Source organism: Xenopus laevis, chromosome 7S (genome assembly GCF_017654675.1).
Source record: "Xenopus laevis strain J_2021 chromosome 7S, Xenopus_laevis_v10.1, whole genome shotgun sequence".
In the NCBI taxonomy this organism is placed as follows: Eukaryota; Metazoa; Chordata; class Amphibia; order Anura; family Pipidae; genus Xenopus; species Xenopus laevis.
The window spans coordinates 38,322,753-38,349,861 of NC_054384.1; the positions used below are offsets into that span (position 1 = coordinate 38,322,753).

Below are 27,109 nucleotides of genomic sequence, written 5' to 3' on the forward strand. Positions count from 1 at the left end.
AAAGATCCAAATTCCGGAAAGCTGTTATTCAGAAAGCCTCAGGTTCCGAGCATTCTGGATAACAGGTCCCTTACCTGTACTGACAATGAATCCTCTATGCATCAACATTGACGCAACAGTACAGATGACCTAAAATGTAAGGAGCAGTTAGCATTAAGGTGCTAATATGCACCAGATAGTGAGCACAACAGGAACTCAGAGCAACTGTCATAAAAAGGGACTGGATAGAAGGTGTAATTATATAGGCCAGTGATCCCCAACCAGTGGCTCACAAGAAACATGTTGCTTATCAACCGCTTGGATGTTGCTTCCAGTGGCCTCAAAGCAGGTGCTTATATTTGAATTTCAGGCTTAGGGACAAGTTTTGGTTGCGTAAAAATCAGGTCTTCTGCCTCCTGTAGGCTGCCAGTCCACATAGGCCCTACCAAATGGCCAATGACAGCAATTATTTTGCTCCAACCAGGAACATTTTGTGCCTCTATCGCTCCCCAACTTTATTTACATCTGAATGAGGCTCAAAAATGTTGGTACTTGATATTGACACTATTCTGCATCAGATTAGGAGCACACAGAGAAAATGGTTCATGGTTATCACGACAAGGTGCTGCATAAAAGTCTTAGCACCAGATAGTTAAATGTATTAGAGATATTATCCAAGACATGGGCTATAGTTCATATATACTTAGTAATATAACAATTTTAATGTAGTCACTGGCAAGCTATTGGATTCTGGCAAGAGATTCATGGTTTATATTGTGAGTAGAAAGTCCCAGGGCAACTATCTTGGTATTACTGTAGACTACATTATTAAAAATTAAACAGATCTGTGAGCTGTAATCCAAAATGTTTAGGACCTGGAGTTCCGGATAATGGGTCTTTTCCTAATTTGGATCACAATACTTAAAAGTCTACTATAAAAACATTTAAATACTAAACAAACCCAATAGGACTGCCCCCAATAAGGATTAATAATTTTCCCTGTGATCAAACACAAGATATTTTATTATTACATAGAAATGCAGGTCCATGTCTGCCTGTGGTTATTCATGCTGGTTAACCTTGAGCTAAAGCGGTCTACAGTAATACAAAGATGGTTGCCCTGGGACTTTGCACTCACAATATAAACTATGAGTCTTGTGCCAGAATCCAGTGGCTTGCCATGAGTAAGTTTAAGCAATTAAAGTTGGTTTACTTACTTAACTCATTAAAAATTGAAATCCTTTGAATGGCTGAGTTTAGGGGTGTTACAATCAAAGAAGGGGATCGGCACCTAAGGCAATGAAGAGACCAGAAACAATATATAGTATAGTATGTTCCAATTAGACTTAAATGACACCCTGTGTTCAAACAGAACTCTTTTCATATGTGATTCCTCGATAACACCTTCCTCCTCCCTTGAGTGTCACACCACTGGTTAATTAAAGCAGCCTCCACACGTTTGGCAGAAATACCTACTTAAAAGACCACAATTGGGGTTATTGTAAGTAATATTTCCCAAGTATAGATTATCTGCACAGTGTACCTTTATGCTCCAAAGAGAAAACATAGAAATCCCATATTGTACAACTATTTATTGTTAAAATTGCTTAAAAGGTTTGTTTTGCATTCACATTTGCAATGAAGTCAGCCACAGAATAAAAAGTCCTTATGCAGGTTGCCGATGTAGTATAAGGAGGGCTGTTTGCCAGCAGAGCTCTGTCCTCGTGGCATTCCCCGCAGCTTGCTGGGACGTCAAGCGTCAGGCGGAAGTGACGTCACAGTGAGCTGCGGGGAACATCACGATAACCCCAATTGTGGTCTTGTAACTAGGCATTTCTGCCTAACAGGTGGAGGCTGCTTTGAATAACCAGTGGTGTGACACTCAAGGGATAGTTATACAGGAGCAGTGACCAGCTCCATGTTGTAGCCCCCACCCTTCCGAACTAGTCAGGTGATCCCACTGGGTCTAATAAAAGGGCAGCCAAGTTTGGGAGTTTTACTTTGAAAGCAGTAAGTAAGTTGCGGGTAAAACTTAGTCCCTTTGTAAAATGTATAATGAAGCAATAGAATTCTTAAATGAATCAGATAAAATTGAGCATAGGACTGGCCAGACATGGGATGACTGATGTAGTTGGCCAGCTTAAATATATTGCAATATATGGACAAACAATCCCTGTTTTGTTTAAAGGGTAAGGCATCTTTAGTAGCAGTATGCACAAAATGTCTGTCTTAAATATATTGATAATGGGTTGAGCGCAGATGCGCTATATGTATTCTGGTTATTACATTTGACATTGGTTTACTCTAGCCTATATAGATGACATTTTTTGGCTAACTATTTATTTTGCACAGCCTATTTACAGGGTTGATTTTTTTGGTCCCTTTAAGTACCTGCTATACCTAAGCACTTGCTCTTCTGCCAATCATACAGGTATGGGACCAGGTATCTGGAAACCTGTTATGCAGAAAGGCTGGCTCGCCTAAACTCCATTTCAAAAGACACCCTTTTTGTATGTAACAATAAAATAGTACATTGTACTCAATCAAAAGATATAATTAATCCTTATTGGAATCAAAAACAGCTAATTATGTTATTTAATGTTTACATGATTTTTCAGTTGCTTTAAGGTATGAAGATACAGATTACATAAAGATCCCTTATACAGAAAACACCAGGCCCCAAGCATTCTGGATAACAGGTCCCATACCTGTAGCACTATACTGTAGGTAGGCTATGGTAAGAATGTGTATTTGCTGTCTGGTATTTATAAAGCATCAACACATTTCTGTAGCACTTTACAGACATGATATTTTGTTCACATCAGTCCCAGCTCTAGAGGAGCTTACAGTCTAAGGTCCCCACACACTATGGTCGAATTAGTTAGAAGACAACCTGCCACTGTATATCTTTGGACTGTAGGAGGAAACACATGCAGAGAACATATAAACATCTTGCAGATAGTGCCGTGGCTGGGCCCCAGTGTTGCTAGATAGAAGTACTGAGGCCGCATGCTGCCCCTAAATGCAACCCCTAAATACCTGATACCTTCAAAATGAACTGCAAAAGAAAGTTATATAGCCACCATACAAATGCCTGTGCCATGAAGGTTATTTTAATTGCACTTGTGGCACAGGGCTGTCATGGGTATATGAATTGGGGCTCTATGTTTGAATGAATTGGGCTATACAACATGTTTTCGGCCAAAGAGTCACTGTTATAAACTGCATCACAAAAGGGAACAGTTCCCCACTGTAAAAAACAAAAAAAAACAATTTGATTAGCGGTAGTAAAATCAACATTGCTTTTTATGGTAAGGTTTCCACAAAGGGTTTGCTAAATTTAAACAGTCACATTAACAAACCAAATTGAAAATAAAAGACAGATAATTTACTGAAAGTAGCAATTTTATTTGAGTTAAAATTATTTACAAAAAAAAACAGACATACTTCATGAAACTGGTACAAACTTGATTTTTTTTTTCCTGCCGTTGGCTTTTGCTCCAAAGATCACAGCTGAGAAATACTGTATAAAATAAAAATAGGATTGGATTCAGAAAAGTACTATACCATTCTTATTTCCAATTGCATGTATTTACAGAAATATTTACAATGGAAAAAGGGTTTTTTCTTAGTTGACTTGCAAGTAGGCTTAAAGCAGAGTTGTTGATAAAGGTCTTCAATGGATGAATGTGCTACAGTTAAAATGACTTTAATCCCCAGACTTCCTGAAAGATTCATCTGTAAAGACTGCACCAGAGGCTGTAAATAAGCAACATCCAGATCTAAATGAAAAGGCAGAATACAGGCCAAGCAGCCTGCAACTAAGGTTACTAGTTACCAATGAGCACACACGCTATAAAAGGTCCCAATTTGCAGGTTGTTAAATAAGTACTTTAGCCACATTGAAAACATTCAATTTAATGATTCCCAACTGCACAAAAAAAGTGTAAAACACATTGTTGCTCCTCAGGCAACACAATGCACGTGGGGCAGAAAACAAGCAAATAAAATCATTGGGTGTAACAACTTGGCACTCCTAGTGATTGATTCTTTGTTCTCCAATAAATTGAGTGTTTACCTTTTGCTATTTTAACAGTAGTATTCCTGGACAATTTGCAATTTTTTCCCCTCTTTTAGTAATTTGACATATATACATTTGTACTGCATCTCTAAAGGATTGAAATATTAATTGCTATATGGTTGTTAATCAATGGAACAGACAGCCTTTTTTTTCCTCTGGTGTAAAACCGCCAGCAGAGAAAGTCCTAACTGCCTCATTTAGCAAAAACATAGGCATGGCATCAGCAGTTTTGCATTTTCACTCCAGATGCTACGCCAGTCAGCGTTTCTGCACTATGTGGTGTTCTCTAAGTAAGCATTTTTGCATTGGGGTTAAAACATTGACCCTAAATATGGATATTCATTTGTAGGCTGAAAAAAGGGAGTACAGAAATGCAAACATAAAAACCAGACAAAACAGACTGACTGAGAACCTACTTTAAGCATTAACTAAAAGGTTAATAGAACGGTGAACATACCCCTTAAATATATTTTTTTAAATTACAAATATCAACATAAGAAAATGGAGCTATATATGAGGTTAAATATATGCATGGCAGTAGGTTAAAAGATTGAAAAGGATACATTACTGGTCTTCACTGCAAAAGGTAGGCTAAAAAATTTATTATATTGGTATTTCCTACATAGGTTGGAATTCTGTTTACACAGATATATTGTAGTAAAAGACACATGGGCTGTATTGACTGTTGCCATGCTTGGACAGAAAACTGTGGTGGTTAAAACACCTCCATCTACATATATGGGAAATACTCTATTTTATACTTGACTGGTCATTGAAAAGGTCACCTTATAAAGTGTTTCCGATATATGTCTATGGGATGCGGCAACAGGTGAACGGGGTAGTTTTGACTGCTTCTGTTTGGAACCAACATCTGTAAACCAAAGCAATAATGACCAAATTCAGGTTGATTTGACGGTAGCTAATCAATCATTTACTAATCAATATTGTCAAAAACAGATAGCTTGATGCCACTGTTCTGATCAGTTAGTCTGTGGGGTACATCAAATCACACAAAAATAGGCCCAGCTAGCGCTGGTAGACCAATAAATTGTATGTATTCTACGTATGTATATAAAGGGGTACTCCAGTGGTACAATACAAGTAAATAGTCACGTACTTGACAAACTGTTTTCACTTTTTGCCCCTTGATTAAAATGCCCTTAAAAAAAAAATCTATATTTTGGTGTTTTTACCCCAAATACAGATTTATGGTGTACAAGTATGATCAAAACAAAGAAATGGGGAGACCTGGTTCGTCTCTATGTAACCAGATTTAGTTTAGTTACACTATATGTATGAAGATAATGATTTGCAATATCATTGAGAGATGCAATATATTGTCAATGACATTTTAGAATTAAAAGCTTAAATTTGTTCCCAGTAAGACTATTAATCTTAGAGATATGCTTATTTTACATACTGAAGGCATCACTAGGAAACAATCCTTGAAACAGGTGTAATGTGTATATAGTGGATGTGGATTCTAAAAAACACCAATGCAGTTACTATCCAGCTACTTAGGGTGCCAATTACATTGTACAGGAATTAATTTATATCTCATATAGCCACATGTATTGGCCCTACAGTTATCTCAGCATTCTTCAACCAGTTACCAATAGAAAAGGAGATTGTATAGATTCACATGAAAGAACAAGCTAGCTAGCTAGCACTTAAGCCAACAACAGATGAAATGTCATCTAAAACTTGCTTGTGATAAGGGCATCTGAACTTAAAAAACATGGGGAAGCTACGGTCCAGTGCTACTTTATGAAAAACAAGGTCCCAGAATGGACCTAAACATCACGTTGGCTGTATATGCTCACATAAATATAATGCTTTTGCTTTGCACAAAAATCCCAGAGTTCTGGTCTTTTTGAATGCTGTATGTAAATTTTGCCATGCACCTGGGTAGAGTATAGAAGTGGTGTACCACACACTATATATAATGTGCATTTAACATCCTTATATTTATAGATGTGTGATAGAGTTGCCACACAATGTCTTTCAAGAAAAGTTTTAAAGCCTTTGTTACTGCTCTCCATGGAGAAAGTAAACCATGTTATATGAATTGCCCCAATCACAAGTATAAATTCATGTATGCAGAGAAGGAATGTTTCATGCCAAAACAAAAACTACAGTGCAGAAAGGTGAATTTTCTTTTAACAAAAGGGTTGCTCTAAATGCAGATTAAGTTTGAGTATATCTTTGCAATAACCAATTCCCAGTACATAAAGTCATATGGCTGAGAAGCTCAGGATGAATGCAACAATTTATTTCAGATCATTACTTTTTGGTGCTTGAATCTGAATATTAAAGGCAAGATTTTGGTCAAACTCTTGATTAACTTAAGCTTTGTAAAATGTAAAATTATTTTTTCTGATAAAAGTTGAGCTTTGGATAAATTACAAAGAACATGGTAAAAGTTACTATGTACATTTGAGTTTAGATTAGTATTTTGTGAAATCCTTCACGGTGGATTCTGTACTTCAGCAAATCTAAAAAGTTGATAACTGGTTACTATTGATGTGTAGGCCAGCCCGATACCCACGGGTTTATCTATGGTCGGGCCGACCTCGCATCCCCCTGTGCGGGTGGCTCTCCCCGCCACCTTCAACTGCTGGCTTCATAGATGCGCGCCTGCTTGCACCTTTTCTCATGTCATCGGCGGGGCAGGCCTATAAAGGGAAGTTGGAAGCCGATTGGGTGGAGAAAGGGTGGGTTAGGGTCAGGAAAAACCAGACCCCACATGACTACTGGTTACTCATTATTTGCATTTAGCAGGCATAGAATGCATATTTTAGTCTGAATGGCCCTTGGCAAGATGATAATCATACAATAACAAATATTGATGGAATAATTTTGTTATGGGATAAGAATTATGGGATAAAAATTTATTTTATTCTGCTAATAACCTGGCAGATGTTATCATGCAATTTATATATTTGGGTTCAGTCTAAAATTATCATAAATGCAAAAGGAACATTTGAAAGAAGACACTTTATATTTATACAACAAAATAGAAATGACAAAACTGTCAACTATTGATTCACATTATTCCTTAAAGGAATTGTTCAGAATAAAAATATAAACAGGGTAAATAGGCTGTGTAGTTAGTTAGCCAAAAATGTAATGTATAAAGGCTGGAGTGGCTGGATGTGTAACATAATGGCCAAAACACTACTTCCTGCTTAGCAGCTCTCAGGTTTCCACTGATTGGTTATCTGGCAGTAACCAATCAGTGAATTGAGGGGGGGGCACATGGGTCATAACTGTTTGCTATTGAATCTGAGGGGCATGCTGAGGAGCAATTGCAAACTCACTGAACACTTATGTCCCACGTGGCCCCCCCTTAAAGTCGATGACTAAGTTAGAGAGCTGAAAAGCAGGAAGTTGTGTTCTGTTCAGACATCTGTTCACACCAACCTATTTACCCTGCTTTTGTTTTTACACTGAATTGTTCCTTTCACACTTGATTCTTTTGAATATCTATATGAGTCGCCTACAATGTCCTTGTCTGATCAAAGATGGAGCCAATTATTTATAGTACACTGCATCATGGCAAAATTCCCCAGCTTGGTATAGCCATGAGGACTGGGGGGTATGTAGATAGAGAACCCATATACTGCAACTGCATAAGGCTTCCAGCTGTTACCCATATAGTTAATGTCTACAATGCCTGACTATAATTAACAATGGATATCAGAATTCACTGTTCAGGAAGCAATGATGGTGTGTTGGGGGACACAAACGATTGTGTGGGTAACAAGATTCGAGAATTGCGCTATCTGGATGCTGGAAAGCATTTATGATTTTTGCAAAATTTAAATATCATATTTCATGCTTCCTGATAGTCTAGGCTTAAAACAGTAACTAACAAGGTAAACAAGATAAAGAAAGGCAAACGTTAAAGTATCTTAAAATGTTCAGTAGTTACCCTTTGAACAAACCTCAATGTAATGTAGACAGTGGCATTCTAAATTCTTAATTCATTTTTTTTTAAATGTATGCATTTATTGCACAGCTGTTTGGTTTTACCTGCTATCTGGTTGCAAGCATTTATTTACCCTAGTAAGGCAGCAGTAAGGAAGTCAAAACGGAAGATAAATATTAGCGGACCTAAATAGAAAGATAAATAATAAAACTTATTAAGGATAACATTAATGTTGGCCTGATATGGTCAATGACCTAAACACTATTTGCAGTTGCAGACTGGAACAAGGCTAAAAATTTGTAAAAAAGTAGCCCTGTTCTGTTAGTGAGTCCCAACCAATGGCTTGTGAATAAAATGTTGCTCACCAACCCCTTGGATGCTGCTCTCAATGGCCTTGAAACAAACTCTTATGTTTTAATCCTGTAAATTTAGTCCACGCAGAGACTACTAATCATCCATCCCTTATTTGGCATCCTAAGAGACTTTTTCATGCTTGTGTTGCTCCCCAACAATTTTTACATTTTAATGAGGCACAAGTAAAAAAGGTTGGAGACCCCTGATCTAAGGTAAGCCAAACTAAATGTTTACTTAATGGAAAAGCCCCTTTTACAGGTTTTTACAATGGGTGAAAGACCCCTGTAAACAGAGCAAGGTAATATATTTTCAGGACAGAGCAACTAGTATGTTCCAAGAAGAAAAATCCTACAATTCTGGCATAAAGAATACCTTTAAGCATAAAAGATCCATTCAGAGTGCTCTTTTTGCCTGAGGGATGTTCTTACTGATCCAAAGAGCAAAACACAATGCAGCCCCCACCGTCAAAAAAAATAGTTTTTTACTATAAAAAGGAAAGCAATTTTATTTTTCCTTGTTTGAAAAAGGTGCAATGCCTTTTGCTTTAATGGCCTAACAGAAGAATAATGTACAATGTGGCTTATTGCCTTTAGTATTGACTGTAATGATAAAATGTTCGAAATACTACAGGCATATCAACTCTTCCTGCTTGAAGAAGGACTACATACAAAAAAGTGGAGCAGCTGTGTGGCTTTTAAACTAAATTTGTATGTAACGTATTTGAAATAAAAGTTTAAATAAACACAACACCAACATAAAGTTCTGAAGCAGTACCATTGATCTGAATTGCTTTAACCGTGAATTGTCAAACTGATGGTTCACTCATTGGTATTTGAACCCAATTAAAAATATCCTCATCAACGATAAACAAAAGGCTAAATGTACAAAATAAGTTTGTGACATTTAGATATAGCCGCTCTTTGGGAAAAAAAAGGAATTGTACTTGCTCATATTCACCCAGTGAAAAATGTACACAACCCTCATATAACCTCTCCTATTTGCCAAAATTGTAACGATTACAATTATGGGTATGAGTGCAAAAACAAGGTTAGTTGGTCTAAAAATGATTCTTAAAAGTGTATATCCTTTATTAACAATTTTCATATAAATATTGCTAAGAACATCTGAACTATTTTTACACAATAAAGCCTATGTCAAAGGGGTACTTGGCCTTTATACCCACTTAAACCTCTCAAAGTAAGCAGAGAAGCAAACGGTTTCTCCTGCCTTTAATATGGCTTTTTAATTACTTTGCTTTACTTTTTTTTATATAGCCACACACTGTCATGTTCCTGGTGCACAAAGGAAGAGATATTAAGAGAAAAAATAACCTTAAACTTCTGGTAAAATATTCCTTCAAATTTGGGTATTAGTCCCAAATGTTCACCTACTTTTTCAATGTTCTAATAAAATACCGGTATCTCTTAAAATAGCCAGTGAAGTGGAGGCAAAACAAACTCCAGAATGACAAGTTTGACACTGAAGTTCAGCTTCTAGACTGTTCCAAATCTGGACTTCGCTGCAATTTTAAAAATACAATTCTTTAAAGCACTAATCAGCCATCCACTTCTTTATCAGATCTGTTTTTTACTGCAACAATTCTCCAGTTCTGCCAGGGATAAACACACGTTTGCTGCTTTAAGTATAAGAAAGTACTGCAAAGAGTGCAACTCCAATACAGGAGGAGAATGAACTCAATGAAAGTTTAAACATAGTAATGGCATCTCTCTTCTTATTTAAAGTCCAAGATGACACCTGAGATGGACTACTGAAAAATATAAAAATACATCCTTATTAACTAAATGGGTAGGCAATGTAAAACGGAACTGTTGTGGTACATTAACAAATCATTTTATACTTGTAAGATGGTATTTCTGGCCATTTAAGGATAATCAGCATGGTGCAGAAAAATTAACATAATTACATTAGTTAGAGCCATCAACACAAAAAATAATCTTAAATTATAGAAAAATAATGCATGTATAGAATAGACATAAGGGAGTAAAACAGCAAGTTTAGTTAGGATCGGAAGCTACTAGTAAAAAAGCCAAATATCTGAATGCAAACAAACCCAAACATTGTGTTTGTTTTTACAGAATCTCAGAGGCATTCCTTAATGAAAGCTATTCCACAGACAGAAATTAAGACCAAAAACAAAAGCAAGTAGCTGTCCACTACTATGCGACACAACTAATTGGACTCATACCAGCTGAGTGGCTTTTGTACCTGGCTGGCATATAATGCAGTATTTCAACAGTAATCAGCAGTTGCACTATCAGCAGCATTTTTTTTTTTCTATCGTCATTTTTATATTTTTCTTAACTGGCCCTGACCCAACCCTTCCCAAAGAAATAATGAACCCTGTTACTGTACTCAAAACAAACCAAATACTGCAATGCACAAACTGCCTGATTTCTAATGAACACTCCCCAGCACCTCTGTTCTTCATTCTGAGAGTTACAGCAGTCTACAAGTCAGTATGGGAAATAGTGGAGTCATGTCAGTCTTTCAAATAAAGTAGCACAGATTAATAATCTCAGTGCATCTTTAGGGAATTGTTTCATGACTTCTTCCTTTTTAGAGGGATATATCCAGCATAAACATTGGCTTGCAGTTGGAAGGTCAACACTTAGCAGTGCTCCAAATACTCAATAACTCTAGAGATAGGCTTCTGCCCCGTTGTTCCAACAGCACACTATTAGAGAAACAAAAAAAAACAAAAAACAAAGGTAAATAGAAATACTTTATTAGCCCAGTTACATTTCACATCATATCTGGATTCAATACAGGAACTGCAGAAGTAAAAGGAATTTGCTTCCCCAAATACCATAAACTGAAATATAGGCATATTTATATTGCTCTTTGTATCTGTTGCATATGAAGGCTCAGTGCATTTTCTCCTACAGCTACACTACTATATGGTTATAAGGGGCAGAGTTTTTTCATGGATTTAATATTGTATTAAAAACAAGTGATAGTGAATATGGCAAATAAAAAATAATGGTTAGGATGACTAAAAAAGGCTATAACAATAATAATTTAATAAATGTAGCATTACAAATTATATGTAAAAATACACTGCTTAAATGAATCTTTTTCTAGGAATCTTAGAGCCTAAATTTGCCAGATCTGCATAGAGGTCAAAGGACACTTCTAAGTTCACAAGAAAGACTCAAACAAAGAAGTCCACATACACTCTTGACCAAGAGCTGCCCATGGCTTCTACTTACTGTAAGATTCATAAAACCAAGAAACTTCTTAAGCATTTCTGTCATTATTGAAAAGTCTCCATCAGGTAAATTGTCCCGCACAGTAGTCACATTGATCTGAAAGTCAAGTTTAACAAATAGTATTAATAGTAGTTAACCTTTGGTTACCTACAGCTAAGATGCAATAGAAGTTCAGGTTTTATCAACTGTTTAAGGTCATGGTAAACATTTTACTGGCTTCTGTTTATATGAAAATAAAGTGGATTAATGGGGTGCAAATAATGTTTGCTCTTGCAAAAAGTCTCTGTAAATGTAATGTATAAAACTATAAGCACTAACCGGGCTCTCCTGACAAAGACATCCCAGAAGTAAAGCAGTATAAGAAGCCACTATACAGTCTTCCATGTGCTTCCCTGCATGCTGAAGGGCTGCAAAAAAGGGTAAAAAGCAAATTATATTAAATCAATTGATAAACATAATATGAATATTTCAGCTGTATACGCACGCGTCATACAACTTTTCCTGTCCATTTAAGAATAGTGTATTTTCGCCCTGCAAAAGCTGTACTTGTAAATGTTACCAACAAGTTAGCTGTGGTCATTCAATTGCAGCAAGGCTAATGAAAGCAAAATTTTGTTGTTATGAGTTGCTATTTACTATAGATTTGTGGATTCCCACCTCTGTGTTTCAGAAGCGCCATTTTAATTTAGGGCACTACAAAATGGGTCAATTCTGGGTACTTTGTCCAAATAAAGAAATTGATATTGCCAGTGATCATAGCAATACAGCATAATAAAATTCCAAATTGGAAAAAGCCAGAATAGAAATCTTAAATCTGTAAAAATACAATGATTAAACAACTCCCAAGCTCAGATTATTTTAAAAATAATGTACATCAGTTAAATGTGAATTTTCCCTTTGATGCACATGATTTTACAATGATAAAAGGCCAAAAAATAATGCACTGGTCCAAATGCATCACTGTAAGGGCAGGTTTCCTGTATAATTTTGTTTTTAAAAATGTTAAGCAGGTAACATTGGAATGCCCAAAGATGGATGAACAAAGGACAGAAGTTTAAAAATCGCTTTGTATGTGGTACAGATACTTTAAAAGGGGTTTTTGTTTTTAAATTAACTTTTAGTATGATGTAGAATGTGATATTCGGAGAATTCAGAAATGTTTTTTTATTTTCTTACGATTTTGTGCTTTTTTTTTTTTTTTTTTTTTAGTTATTTAGCTTTTTATTTAGCAACTCTCCAGTTTTCAATGTCAGCAATCTGGTTGGTAGGGTCCAAATTAACCTAGTAACCATGCCCAAAGTTGAATAAGAAATAGAGAGACTGGAATATAAACATGAGAGGGCAAACAATAATTGTGTAGCTTTACATTTGTTTTTAGATGGGATCAGTGACCCCCATTTGAACGCTGGAAAGAGTCAGAAGGTAGCAAATAATTCCAATTAATTATGTCGTAAAAAAATCAGACAATCAATGATCTCCCTTGAAAGTTTTTACATTTTACAGATACTGTAAATGTATGACAAGAAATCTGAACAGACCTTTATTAAGATCAAGCTCTTCGTCCTCCTCTTCTTTCTTTTCTGGTTCTTCGGAATTTGGGCTCTTTTCTGCAGAAACCCACTGGATTTCTCCTCCACTTTCCTGCCATTCTCCACTCTTGTCATGTTGTGATGTTGGAACTTCTTTGATCAGCTCATCTGTCTGACTTTCTGCTAATTGGGCTGCACGCTCACGCTCTAAGAAAAGCTAAAACAGCAACATAGTGAGATAGTAATTTCACCCAATTATTTAAGCAATATGGAGGCTTATCCAGAGAAAGGCTACCGAATTACAACAGAAATTACATCTTAAAAATAAATAGTGGCAAGTATATGTGGACCTCGCTCTTATTTTGTTTTTTGTTAAAGAAATCAAACAAAAAAGTCAAATGAACCGTATTTTTTACAAGGTGAATGATTTACCCATCACAAACTCCCATAGTAAATATAAGTGGATTTTTAATGTATAAGGCTTTATAAATTTAACTAGTTGATTGCCAGACTGGATGGTGAAACTCCATGCGAACTATAACTTACTAACATTTAAAAATAATTTATTACGTTTTCTACTTTTCTAGCATCTAATCAGGACACAGGGAGGCTCACAAAAATACAAGTCTTGTTAAAAATGTACTATGCTAATGGTTGCATCTGTTTCACTGTAACGCTTTGTAAACTACACCTGGTACCAATGATCATGACATATATGACTATCCTATAGTTTCTTGGAATTGCCTGGCAATTGCAGTTTATATATCAAACTGGAGTGCTAAATATATTACATTCATAAATGATTCACAAAAAATTAAAAAAATTGGTTTACTCTAGAAGCAAATGCAAGAGGTTAGCATTAAACATTTCTTCACTGCATTTATCAACTGAGCAATTCAGTGCAACTGAAAATACTTCAATAAAGAGTAGTGAATTAAAAAAACTGCAATAGCATAAAATTTTCTTCTGCCTAAGCAAGCAATATGACAGCTATCTATACTAAAAAGGAGATTTTGTGTACTCACCGTTAAATCTTTTTCTCTTTCGTCACTTGGGGGACACAGGGACAGTGGGGTATAGCTGGTACATCCAGGAGGGCAGGACACAACAGTAGGAAAAACCTTAGCCCCTCCTCTACTGGCTATACCCCCAGCAGGCGGAGCTTAGATCAGTTTGTTCCAAAGTCAACAGGACAATTTTATTAACCGTACAATTTAGGATTAAAAATAACATGTCTGACGGAAAAAATGAGGGCCTCAGTCTAGGGAGGGAAGCCCTGTGTCCCCCAAGTGACGAAAGAGAAAAAGATTTAACGGTGAGTACACAAAATCTCCTTTTCTCTAAGTCATCTTGGGGGACACAGGGACAGTGGGGACGTACCAAAGCTGTCCCCTTAAATCTCCGGGTGGGAGAGTGAGGCCTAGGTGGAAGTAACCACGGCGGCCTGAAGCACTTTTCTGCCAAAGCGAGTGTCAGAAGCCGCAACGGTATCGAAATGGTAAAACTTTGAAAAGGAGTGGACAGAGGTCCACGTAGCTGCCTTGCACAGCTGCTCTGCTGATGCTTGGTTCCTGAACGCCCAGGACGTACTCATTCCCCTAGTAGAATGGGCTGTGAGTCTGGCTGGTGGCGTTCTTCCACGTGCCACGTAGGCTCGATGAATCGTCTGCTTGATCCAACGTGAAATGGATGATTTTGTGGCCGCGCCTCCTTGGTGGGGGCCTGAAGGAATGACAAGTAAGGAATCCACTTTGCGAAAGTCTCGGACTCTGTGTAGGTAAAACTTTAGAGCTCTAACAGGATCCAGTGTATGTAGAGCCTTCTCCTTAGGATTAGAAGGTGAAGGGCAGAAGGTCGGTATTGTAATCTCCTGGTTTAGGTGAAAATCAGATACTACCTTAGGCAAAAAGGAAGGAATGGTGCGTAGGACTGCTCTATCGTGGTGAAAAACGAGGAAAGGTGGTTTGCATGACAGTGCGCTGAGCTCTGAAACACGTCGCGCAGAGGCAATGGCAATAAGGAAGACAGTTTTCCAGGTAAGCCAGAGAAGCGGTACAGATCCTAATGGCTCGAAAGGAGGGTCTTGGAGGGCTCGTAAGACTAGGGTGAGATCCCATAGAGGAGCTGGTGCACGAACTGGAGGAGCCAAATGTGATACTCCCTGCATAAAGGTCTTGACGTCAGGCAAAAGAGCAATCCGTTTTTTGAAAAAGGACAGATAAAGCGGAGACTTGTGACTTAAGAGAGCCAAGGGATAGACCCATGGAGAGACCCTCTTGCAGGAACTCTAGTATGTTTGGAATAGAGAACCGTTTGAATTGCATCTTGTGACGTACACACCATTGGTGATAGGTAGACCAGACTCTATGGTAAGTCCTTGCCGAGACAGGCTTTCTGGCCGCGCACATGGTGTTAGCTACTGCCTTGGAAAAACCCTTCTGGGTCAGAATCTTGGTTTCAAGAGCCACGCCGTCAAATTTAGATTTCTTGGGTTTGGGTGGCGGATCGGACCTTGCATTAGAAGATCTGGGGCTTGAGGTAGGGTCCAAGGCTCTGCCACGGACATGTTGAGAAGGTCTGTGTACCAGGAGCGTCTCGGCCACCTTGGTGCTTTGAGGATAAGAGTGGTCTGCTCTTGCTGAAGTTTCCTGAGAGTCCTGGGTACGAGAGGTAGGGGAGGAAATGCATAGGCCAGATGGAACTGCCACTTGGCTGTCAGAGCGTCTAGTGGATCTCTGTATCGAGCTATGAACGCTGGGACCTTTCGGTTGTGCCTGGTCGCCATTAGATCCACCTCTGGGATGCCCCACCTCTGTATTATCTCCTGGAAGATCTCCTCCTTCAATGACCACTCCCCTGGGTCTAGGGATTGTCTGCTTAGATAATCTCTTCCCAGTTTAGCAGCCCTGGGATGTAAATGGCTGACAGATGGGTCTGATGAGCCTCGGCCCACTTGAAGATGAGATTGACTTCGTCTAGTGCACTTCTGCTTCTTGTGCTTCTTGTGCCCCCCTGGTGGTTGATATAGGCCACCACTGTATCTTTACGGCCTGACCTTGTAGAATTTGTTGCCAATGGATTAGGGCTAGGCGGATTGCACGAATCTCGAGCAGGTTGATTTGTAGTCTCACTTCCCGTGAGTTCCACTGACCCTGGGCAGAGTGCCCCTCGAGAACTGCTCCCCAACCGAAAAGACTCGCGTCCGTCGTGAGTATGCGCCATGTCGGTTCTCCCATAGGTCTGCCCCGGGACAGATGAGTGTGGTCCAACCACCAGAGGAGAGACGCTCTCGTCTTGCTGGAAAGTCGAATCTCTTGAAAGAGGGATTTCCTTTTCCAAAACCTCAGAATATTCCACTGGAGCTCCCGTAGATGGAATTGGGCGAAAGGTACTGCTTCTATGGTGGATACCATGACCCCTAACACCCTCATACAGAATTTGACTGAGTGTTGAGGCCTCTGGAGGAGCGACTTTACTAAGGCTTGGAGATGACAGACCTTTTCTTGAGGTAGATAAATTCTCTGTGTTTGTGTATTGAATTGCATGCCGAGGAAGACCATGGATTGGCTGGGCATTAGGGAAGATTTCTCTAGATTTAAGACCCAGCCTAGTTCCTGGAGCTTGTCCATGGATATTTGGAGAGATCTCTGAGCTTCCGTGGAGGAGGGTGCTTTGATCAGCAGGTCGTCCAGGTAGGGTGTGATGGAAACTCTGGCATTGCGAATCACTGCAGTTGCTGCCGCCATGATCTTTGTGAAGACCCTCGGAGCGGACATTAGCCCGAAGGGAAGGCTTGTGAACTGATAGTGGCAATTTTGGAAAGCAAATCTTAAATATTTCTGATGCGGTGGGAAAATGGGAACATGAAGGTAGGCATCCTTTATGTCTAGAGAAATCAGGAATTGTCCCGGGGACATCGCCGCAATGACAGATCTGAGAGACTCCATCTTGAATCTTCGATGACGAAGAAATTTGTTTAATTCCTTGAGATCTAAAATGGGTCTTACCGATCCGTCCTTCTTGGGCACTACAAAGAAGTTCGAATAGTAGCCCTTGAAAAGTTCTGTGACCGGTACGGGAATGATTACCTGCGCCTTCGAAAGAGCTGAGATTGCGCCCAGGAAGGCTGTCTTCTTGTCTGAGTTCTGTGGCAGTCTGGACATGAAGAAACGATGGGGGGGGGGGCTTGAGGCAAATTCTAGATGGTAGCCCTGGGTTACTACCTTGTGGATCCATGAGTCTTGAATGATTGTGGTCCATACTCTGGAAAAATTGCCGAGCCTGCCCCCTATCGGACCTGTGACTGCCGAAGCGCAGATGCAGTCATGCTGAGGCAGTCTTGTCCCCTGCCTTAGTGATGTGTTTTTTGTTTTGCCAGGAAGATCTCTGCTTACAGAGATTGTCGAGGTGGAGAAGATCTCGTGTGTTTGGCTTGGGAGCCACGAAAAAATTTTCCCCTGCGGAAGGAGGGCCGAGCTTTAGGTTGAGGTAGTAGGGTGCTCTTGCCCCCTGTTGCTTGACTGATAATCTTGTCCAGGTCAGGACCGAACAGAAGCTTGCCCTTAAAGGGAATGGAGGTTAGAGACTTTTTAGAGGAAAGGTCTGCTGACCAGAGTTTCATCCAAAGTGATCTGCGGGCTGCCACAGAAAGTGCCGATGATCTGCTGATGACCTGCAGTGCATCTAGTGAAGCCTCACAAATGTAGTCATTCGCTTCCTTAATCTGGGAAGCATATTGAGAAAGCTCATGGCGGGGTGTCCCAGAATCAATGGCATTAAGTAGGGAGTCTGACCAGGACTGGACTGCTCTGCTGACCCATGCCATGGCTAGGACAGGTCGTAGCGAGGTGCCTGAAGCTGAAAACACGGAACGTAGAAGACTCTCTAGCTTCTTATCCATAGAATCCCTGAAAGACGAGGCATCTGGAACAGGAAGAGCGGTGTTCTTAGAGAGCCGGGATACTGGCGGATCCACTGAAGGTGGCATTGACCACTTTTCTGTAAGCTCCTTAGGAAATGGATAGAGTCTTTGAAATTTTCTATTTGTTTGAAAACGTCTCTCTGGAGTATCCCATTCCTGCTGAATAATCTGATCAAGTTGAGCATGAGCAGGAAAACTTTAAACTTTAAAACTTTAAACAGGCTCTTTGCTGTGTCAGATGATGCCCCTGGGTCCTGAAAATGAAGAGTTTCAAGTACAGAGGTAATGAGTGCATCCACAGATTCTGAGGAATTTTTGTGCGAATCCTCATCCTCCCTTTCTGAGTCTGATAAGAGTTCGCCGTCTGAATGCCCAAATTCATCTCCGGAATCTGGTAGGAATGGTGAAAAATATCTGGGAGGAGAATCGCTCTCTTCCTCGGATGGAGAGGGGTCTCTTTTCATCTCCGGAATCTGGTAGGAATGGTGAAAAATATCTGGGAGGAGAATCGCTCTCTTCCTCGGATGGAGAGGGGTCTCTACGTTTTGAAACTCTCCCCTTGGGCTTGTCAAGACGGGAAAGCAGTTTGTCTAGTGACTGTGCTAATTTAGGTATCCCAGAAGCTAACTGTGATGCCCACTCTGGAGTGGAAGGTTGTTTATGTGAAGGCCCTGGAGGTGGAGAGCTTCTAGGTGGAGATGCTTGCACCCCTTGGCCGCCCTGGTCTGCTTGGGGAGGAGCAGGTTCTGGAGATTCAGGACCAACCACCGGCTTGCACTTAGTACATAAAGGTTCTTTGTGCCCAGAGGGCAAACGTTTGCGGCAAGTGGCACAGGCTAAATATCTGACCTGGGCAGGAGGTGCCCCTCTAGAAAAAGGCCTGTCACCAGTTCCCTCAGACATGGTAATAGCAGTAATTGCCAGACACTACAGTATAATATGCAATAGATATATATATATATAAATATCTTAGCTCAACCGTGCTTGATAGGGGCCAGCAGAGGAGGCTCTCCCTGGGGACCTTGCAGTGAATTCAGGCTGCTACAGCGTCTCCCGCACTAGTCATACAGAGGGATGTGAGGCTCTGGAGGGCCAGAGGCTTGTAACAGCTGCCTTCCACTAGAGAGCTGCTGTTGCGCTATGGTGTGCGCCTACTGAAGCTCCTAAGCAGCAAAACAAAATGGTGGCCGCAACTGAAGTAGCGCTCAGATCGCGCGAGAATACAGACGAATGGCGCCAAAACTAGAGCGCTCATCCTCCTCCAGTGCTGCGCACCTTGAAGAAGCTGATAGTCCGCTTCCTCGAAAATGCCCCAGCACTAATACAATATAGTAGCTGCTACTCCTCCTCGCATTGTTTAAACAGCAGTGCAGCGCTGTTCAGCTCACAATCTGTTAAGGGTAACAGTGGAGCCGGATACACCTCGTGAATGCGCACATTGTAGGAGGAGGGAGGGGAACAGGAGGAGTTAACAGCCATGTTAACCCAGTCAGCTCTGAAGGCAGCCCTTAGCAGACCTCTTTTCTAAAAATTAGAGAGGGAATATAGAGGAGAAGAGGACAGCTATACTTACAGAGTCCTGCGCCTTCTCCTCTGTTCTCCGGCCAGTCAGTTTCCACCTAAAAGAGGGGAAACTATATGAGACTGGATGGTCTTTCACATAAGGACCCCGGAGACAGGTCCCACGTTGGGGAATGCCTATGGGTAACCTCTGCTCAGTGTAGAGGGCCTGGGCATTCCCTGGTGTCAAGCAACTGACAAAAAATGAAAATAATAAACATAGTAAAAATCTTACGTCCTATCCTCCTGAGGACACAACAAAAACTGATCTAAGCTCCGCCTGCTGGGGGTATAGCCAGTAGAGGAGGGGCTAAGGTTTTTCCTACTGTTGTGTCCTGCCCTCCTGGATGTACCAGCTATACCCCACTGTCCCTGTGTCCCCCAAGATGACTTAGAGAAAAGTTTAAAGGAGAAGGAAAGCTACGGAGGCATTTTATTGCCAATAGATTAGCTGCAATAGTGCGAGCTAGAATGCTATATTTATTCTGTAGAATGTTTTACCATACCTGAGTAAAAAGCTCTATAAACTGTCTGTTTGTTTAGGATAGGAGCTGCAGTATTAATGTGGTGTGACATCACTTCCTGCCTGAGTCTCTCCCTGCTCTGGGCTCAGATTACAGTAGAGAAGGGAGGGGGAGGGGGAAGAGGAGCAAACTAAGCATGCTCTTGCCCAGGGCAATTAGGTTTAAGCTGAAGGCAGGAAGTCTGATACAGAAGCCCATGTGTACACAATAGAAGGAAAGAAATGCTGTGTTTCTTTTGACAGGGGACTCAGAGCAGCATTACTTTGGGGGTTTACTGGTATATTTAGATGGACCTTTCTGATAAGGCTTACTTAGTTTTAACCTTTCCTTCTCCTTTAATACTTTGTGTACTAAATAATTGCTTGCTGTCATATATTATCTCTAAATGGGAATGCACTTGGGGGTGATTGTATTTACTTACCTGAAACCCCAGGCCAGTGCTCTTATCAGCAGAAAACTGCACTGGCCCGAGGTTATTCCAGCAAGCACCACGGAGTGATCCACTTCCAGGTTCTTCTTTCTTCAAATTTCCCGGGGCAGACACATGTGCAGTAGAACGAAATAGCCAACTTTTCAACTTCAGCTTTTCGCTCTACTGCGCAAAGAAAGACTGGAAGAGGATCGCTCTGTGGTGCTCGCTGGAATAACCCCGGGGTTTTAGGTAAGTCAATACAATCACTTGGGGGGGGGCCTAACATTTGGCACCCCCAAGTGCAAGAACACTTTCCTTCTGCTTTAAATAAAAGGGATACATCTCAATTAAGAGATTACTAAATGCTTTCAGGGGAAAAAAGTAAGCCTAATGAAATTAATCATAACACTTTGATTTTAAAAAACTTTTAAAGAAAGTGTTTAGACAGCAACTATAAAGGTTAAGGTTCCAGATGCAGAAGATAAAATTGCTTATAAACACAAAATAGGTTAGCTTCTGAACTAAAAGATACAATAGGTTATTAGTACTAATACATTTTCTTGGCACCTGTGTAGCAGCATCTACTATATCTACATCAGCATATTAACATGTTTCCAAATACAAGGTTGTTTTAAATAAATAAAGCAGAAAGCTAAAGGCAATTATAGATATTGAACACTTTGGCAGGAGCACCTCATAACAAAAGTAATAATTTCAGGACAATGTATGCAGACAAATGACACCAAACCATTAGACATTGAATATATATTATATATGAACCCTAAAAAATGCTGACCCCAGTGTGCACTCTTCATGGTGGTGATATTTCTGTCCAAGAACCTCTCAACATATTTCCTACACAAGGGGTGTCCATAATGCATCCCTTTAGGAGTTGCATTGGAGATAGCCTCAAAAGAGGAACCAGGAATAATTTATTATTTCGCAGAGCTATAAAGTAAATGTGTTTATATAACTAAATCACATGCATTACATACATAGAACATATGGAGTTACATACATCACAACCAATACAAAGTACAAAAGGTGAGGAGGCCCTGTGCAAAAGAGTTTACAATCTAAAGGGAAGGGAATAAGACACAAGGTGTGGGAGTGGGCAAGATCAGAATGAAGTAGGTGAGATATGTAGTATTGCATTTGGTAGTTAAGAAGAGTGAGGGTAGGCTTCTTTAAAGAAGTGCTTTTTAAGAGATCTTATGAAAGCAGAAAGGTTGGGAGAAAGTCTGACAGACTATGGGAGAGCCTTCCAGAGGAGGGGAAGCCCTTGCAAAGTCTTGAAAGCAAGCATGTGAGGAGGTAATGAGAGAAGAGGTGAGTAGCAGCGTAGTAAGCGGTTGGGAGTATATAGAGATGAGTTCAGAGATATAGGATTGGGCAGAGTTATGAAGTGCTTTGAATGTTAGGGTCATTAATTTGAATTTTATTCTGAAAGATAGTGGAAGCCAGTGTAGGGATTGGCATGGCAGGAGGAGCAGCAGTTGTTGAGGTCTAACCTTTGCGGCAGTGTTCATTATGGACTGGAGAGGTCTCTGGAGGGGAAGGCCAATTAAAAGAAAGTTACAGTAGTCTAAACGTGAAGAACGTGAGAAAGCCAGGTTTCAGTAAGTGCAAGTAGATTAAAGGAATTGGTTGTGAAATGGCCGTGTATATTGGTGAGTTTGTTGCAAACGGATCGGGCATTCCACAGAGCACAGGAAAGATTAACTGGGTTCTTGGGTATAGGGATAAGAGTTCTGTACTGTTGGACTACAGGGCATGGCACTAGTGCTAACATTTCCTAAGTGCTAGGAAATGGTAGCTATACAAGTCAGTTCCATGGAACTAACTCCTATCTCTTCTCATTCCTACAGATAATTCTGCTAATCCGTATACTGCTATGTGCACCATTTTATTGCAACTCTGTAAACTGCTTATTCTGGTAATTCTGCTCGTATCGCTACTTCTGTTAACCCCAATAACATTTGTCTGTTAGGCCTACTCTGATTTAGTTCTTTTGATAAATAATTTAAACACGTGTCCACTCCTCAGTGAGCCAGAGATATTTTATTGACCCCAAACTTGGTTCTGGTGTCTGTCAAGGAACTGGATTGCCCTGCAATCAACAGTAAACCAGCTGAGGCAAAAAAAAAAAAAAAAGAGATTTGTTTGTACCTGCTAGTATGTTAATTCTTACTCCAAAAATGCTTTATTCTGTATTTCTTCCATTTGCACTTTCATGCTTCCTAAAACATTTTTGCCACCTCCCATCAAGTGACAAAGCTATAGAAATCTCAGCCTCTCTACTTTCCTCTCCTTCCTTCTCCATACATGAAATTTATAAAGTCCTTCCCTCTCCATACATGAAGTTTATAAAGTACTCTGTTTAGCTGTTCCAGGTAACTCCTCTTCTTTTTCATACAAACTAAGAACTTACAAATCCTGCTCTCACTTGGTCTATCTCACCTTTCTATTGCTGGCAGCTGGGGACATTTCCCCAAACCCTGGCCCTTACCCTATACCAGTTATATCACGGCCACGGGCTCCTTCCCTTTGGTGTACTGAGGCCCAATCTGAGGCAAACCCATAAGATTTGGGGAGAAGGCTTAATGGTCTTATGGACAATACAGCAGTGTAACTTTTATATCTCTCCATATGGGACAGCAGTGGCAAGAGTAAGTAGGCAGAGAAGCACTACTAAAGATGGCAGCTAGGTGAAAAACTCTACATCATCTGAAACTGTAAGCATGGATACCAGATAATTAATTCAATGGAGCAAAAGGATCGCAAGTTGGACATACTAGGGGATTGGGTGTATCCCTATTTCCATTATACAAAGAAAATAATAATGAAAGCATAAAGGCCCTTTAACATGCCATTGCCTGATGATAGAAACCTATGGGAAGATGATACAGAGGGAATAATGTATGGGTATGGGGTATAGGCAGGACACCAACTGTATGGTAAAAGAAAGATCAAAAGACAACGGAGCACGCTTCTTCCTTTGTTAAATAAAAGGGTCATTATACAGTAAAATGTCAATTTTACATTCCTTTTTTAAAAATGTTCTCTCATTTTTGCTAGGTCGTCCTGAAATACATAAAGTGTGTGATTGGTGGGTTTACTGTATCTATCAAAACGTGCTTACCAGCACCAATGCTTGGACAGCATCAACTTGCATGGGCTCTCCTACGGACACCTCCCCTTCTGCACTGAAGGAATCGAAAGATTGAGTTGTTTCCATGTTGACAAGACAGTGCCTGTTACGAGCGCTGTACTCTACTAGATTAATCAGCAGACCTAAGCCCTGATGATTAAAAAGATACTTAATTAACAAGTATAAATACTAGAACAAAACTATAGAAAACACAGATCTAATGAAACGGTTACATTAAAAGGTGAATAAGAAATAAAAGATAAATAAGTGTCACATTTTATAAAAACAAAAATATACATTTTCATATTCCCATCTGCAAATCTGAGCATTATCCATATGTTAAGACATGATTGCAAATTGAAGGATTTCATTTTTTTTTTTTTTAAACAGACTAAAGAGAATTGGTGGGGGGCAATAGTTTTACAAAAAAACTGGGTACGTTTTACCAAGTCCCACTTGGTTGTTAGCTTTGAATAGCCCCTAAATACCCCAAGACTAGATGACAAACTTCTTAAAGGAATAGTTCAGCGTGAAAATAAAAACTGTGTGAATAGATAGGCTGTGCAAAATATAAATGTTTCTAATATAGTTAGTTAGCCAAAAATGTAATGTATAAAGAAAGGCTGGAGTGACTGGATGTGTAACATAATAGCCACAACACTACTTCCTGCTTTTCAACTCTCTAACTCTGAGCTAGTCAGCGACTTGAAGGGGGGCCACATGGTACATATCTGTTCAGTGAGTTTGCAATTGATCTTCAGCATGCAGCTCAGATACAAAAGCAACAGATATGATCCATGTGGCCCCCCTTCAAGTCTTTGATTGGTTACTGCCTGGTAACCAGTCAGTGGAAACTAAGAGAGTTGAAAAGCAGGAAGTTGTGCTATGTTCTGTTATGTGAGACATCAAGTCACTCCAGTCTTTATACATTACGTATATTGGCTAACTAACTATATTAGAATCATTTTTTATTTTGCACAGCCTATCTATTTACACAGTTTTTATTTTTACACTGAACAATTCCTTTAAGTTTCCAAATATTCCAGCATCCAAAAGTGCCTCCCATCACATTTAGTAAGAGCTCACACAATGAAAATGCACTGTATCTGCACTGTATGCCATAGGACCAGGTCAAACTTTGTCAACTTACCAAAACACGAATATCAAATCGCTGTTCTTGAGGTAGAAACTTTGGAACCTGAAGAACACAGTTTAGTGCAGTGCTTATCAGATTGTCTTGTTCACCAGTTTTCGTGCTGCCCCATTCTGATAAAAAAAATTATATTTGTTGCATTCAGTAAATCTCTTTGTTCACTGCTTGTACATTTTGTTGCCCTTTATAGATGCTGCACCCAGGCACATTATTTTTATTATTGTGAGTGCCGGTATCTCGGTGGACTATATATATATATATATAGATATATATATATATATATATATATATATAGATATAGATATAGATATATATATATATATATATATATATAGATAGATAGATATATATATAGATATATATATGTATCTATATCTATAGCTTTACTGACTAGCTCTGTGTGACACTGCTGAGTTCCTAGGAAAAAGTGAAAGACCTAAAACTGTTCCACTGAGCATTACAATTATGATCTAGACATGCACAGCATACTAATGGAGCTATGATAGGAAGGCTTAAGTAATACTACCAGCTGCACGCAGCAGCTTGCTTTCTATATAACTTTTATGACAATATTTTTGCAGTTTTCTTCAAGCTGTCCACCTGAATGACACCAGATGATGTGTTCATTAATGAAAGTAAGCGAACCTTTGCATTAATGGAATTGACCATTTTAAAAATTAAAACTGGGTAGATGGCTGTTGCACCCCAACTGAATATAATTTCAAACCTTAGACCCTGAGCTGGCTCTCGAACACACTGAAAAGTGCACTACAACAGGGTTCTAGTGAGCATGAGCACTCCCGGTGCTCCAGCAATCCTCTGGTGTCCTGGACAGCACTCATGCACAGCAGCATAAAATCTGATATTTAAAGCTGAAATGGGCTGGTGCACTCTTCAATAAACAGGAGCACCAGCCTAGTGTCTAAGGGTTAGTGATAATATTCACTGGGAGTTGCCATAATCATTATGGCTTTTTGAATTATGTAGATTTCTGTTCAGCACCTATCCAATTTGAAATTGCATCTGGTTGTTAGCAGTCCTGAGGTGGTTGAATGAGAGCCTGAATTATGACGAGAGCCTGAAATATAAAGCAAATTGCATCACTACAATAGTAATTTTGCTGCCATATATCTGCAAAGATGCAAAAGAGAAATACAAATGATGCAACAACTATTATATTTGAAGATCAATTAAAGTTGGTATGAATATGATATTCTACAGCATACCTAAATTTAACTGAAAGGGGAAATACCCCTATAAAGGTATATGGTCACATACTGGCCCTCATATTATTTTACTTTACATACTCTGAGTGTTTTATTTAAAGTTCATGGTTTCTACTTTGACTTTTGGGACAATGGCCCTGATCCTGTGAGTATGTTTATATCTAAATCCCCTGCCATAAAACAAGAAAGGAAAAAAAGAAAATAGTCATGAGTGGCATGAAATGTGCAAATTTTTCAGATCAAACATCTATTTCAAAATTCACAGTTAAATATTTAAAATTAAAAGTGACATACCATTATCATGAGTTAAATTAAGCAAAACACCAATGATTGACCTCATGCAGTCCTCCACTGCTTTGCCTACATTACTAGACAAATTATGGTGAGGAAGAGATTTGCTGTAGGGAATGCAGATGGTGTCCTCAGCTCGGTTATAGCGCTGAATTAATTCCTCACAGTGTCGCAGTGCTCTGAAGAATGATCAAATAAATAAATGTTACATGAGCTAAAGGTTTTATAAAACCAATAGAAATATTGTTGAACATGAGCAATGGAAAGTTAAAATGGAAATCAAAGACATTAAAGGGCACCTATGATAGTAAAATTGTATCCCCAACTAGAGGTGCTTGCAAATAGAGCCTGTGCTCCAGTGGGGGGGGCTAAAAATATTATCATGGACTGAAAATGTTCCTAGCGACCATTATGCTGCCAGCATTGGAAGGAAGGTCCTGACATGAACATCCATGTTTAGTTAAACACACCACATAATGAGAGAGTCTCCTAGCACATTCATTATGCACATGTGTGACATAAGATGGGGGGATTCCTCCATTAATGTGGTTGTCCAAAACAGGCGCTCCCCCATAGTGTGGGCGCCATGGAGCTGCCAAATAGTATCGTTTGCCTAATTTTCCTATCATAGGTGCTCTTTAAGTCCAGGAATTCAGAAGGAGTAAAATTAACTTACTTTGCTGAAGACACAATGAGTTGTGAATCTTTGTAAGCTATTAAATAACTCTGATTTTCTGGGTTATGCACAGTTACCTGGAAAAAAAATT

The 27,109-nt window shown here is 39.5% G+C and overlaps 1 protein-coding gene across 1 annotated transcript in view; it reads right to left on the reverse strand.

The window, feature by feature from the left end:
- Positions 1–3,366: 3,366 nt before the first annotated feature.
- Positions 3,367–27,109, reverse strand: part of wapl.S (WAPL cohesin release factor S homeolog) — a 63,913-nt gene continuing 40,170 nt past the window's right edge. The window contains exons 12-19 of the mRNA XM_018239476.2: positions 27,019–27,095; positions 26,346–26,521; positions 24,823–24,938; positions 23,664–23,822; positions 13,114–13,321; positions 11,894–11,982; positions 11,576–11,671; positions 3,367–11,040 (exon numbers count right to left, since the gene is read on the reverse strand). Of these exons, the coding sequence (XP_018094965.1) occupies positions 10,975–11,040; positions 11,576–11,671; positions 11,894–11,982; positions 13,114–13,321; positions 23,664–23,822; positions 24,823–24,938; positions 26,346–26,521; positions 27,019–27,095 (987 nt within the window). The 3' untranslated portion in view covers positions 3,367–10,974. The remainder of the gene's footprint in view (positions 11,041–11,575; positions 11,672–11,893; positions 11,983–13,113; positions 13,322–23,663; positions 23,823–24,822; positions 24,939–26,345; positions 26,522–27,018; positions 27,096–27,109) is intronic.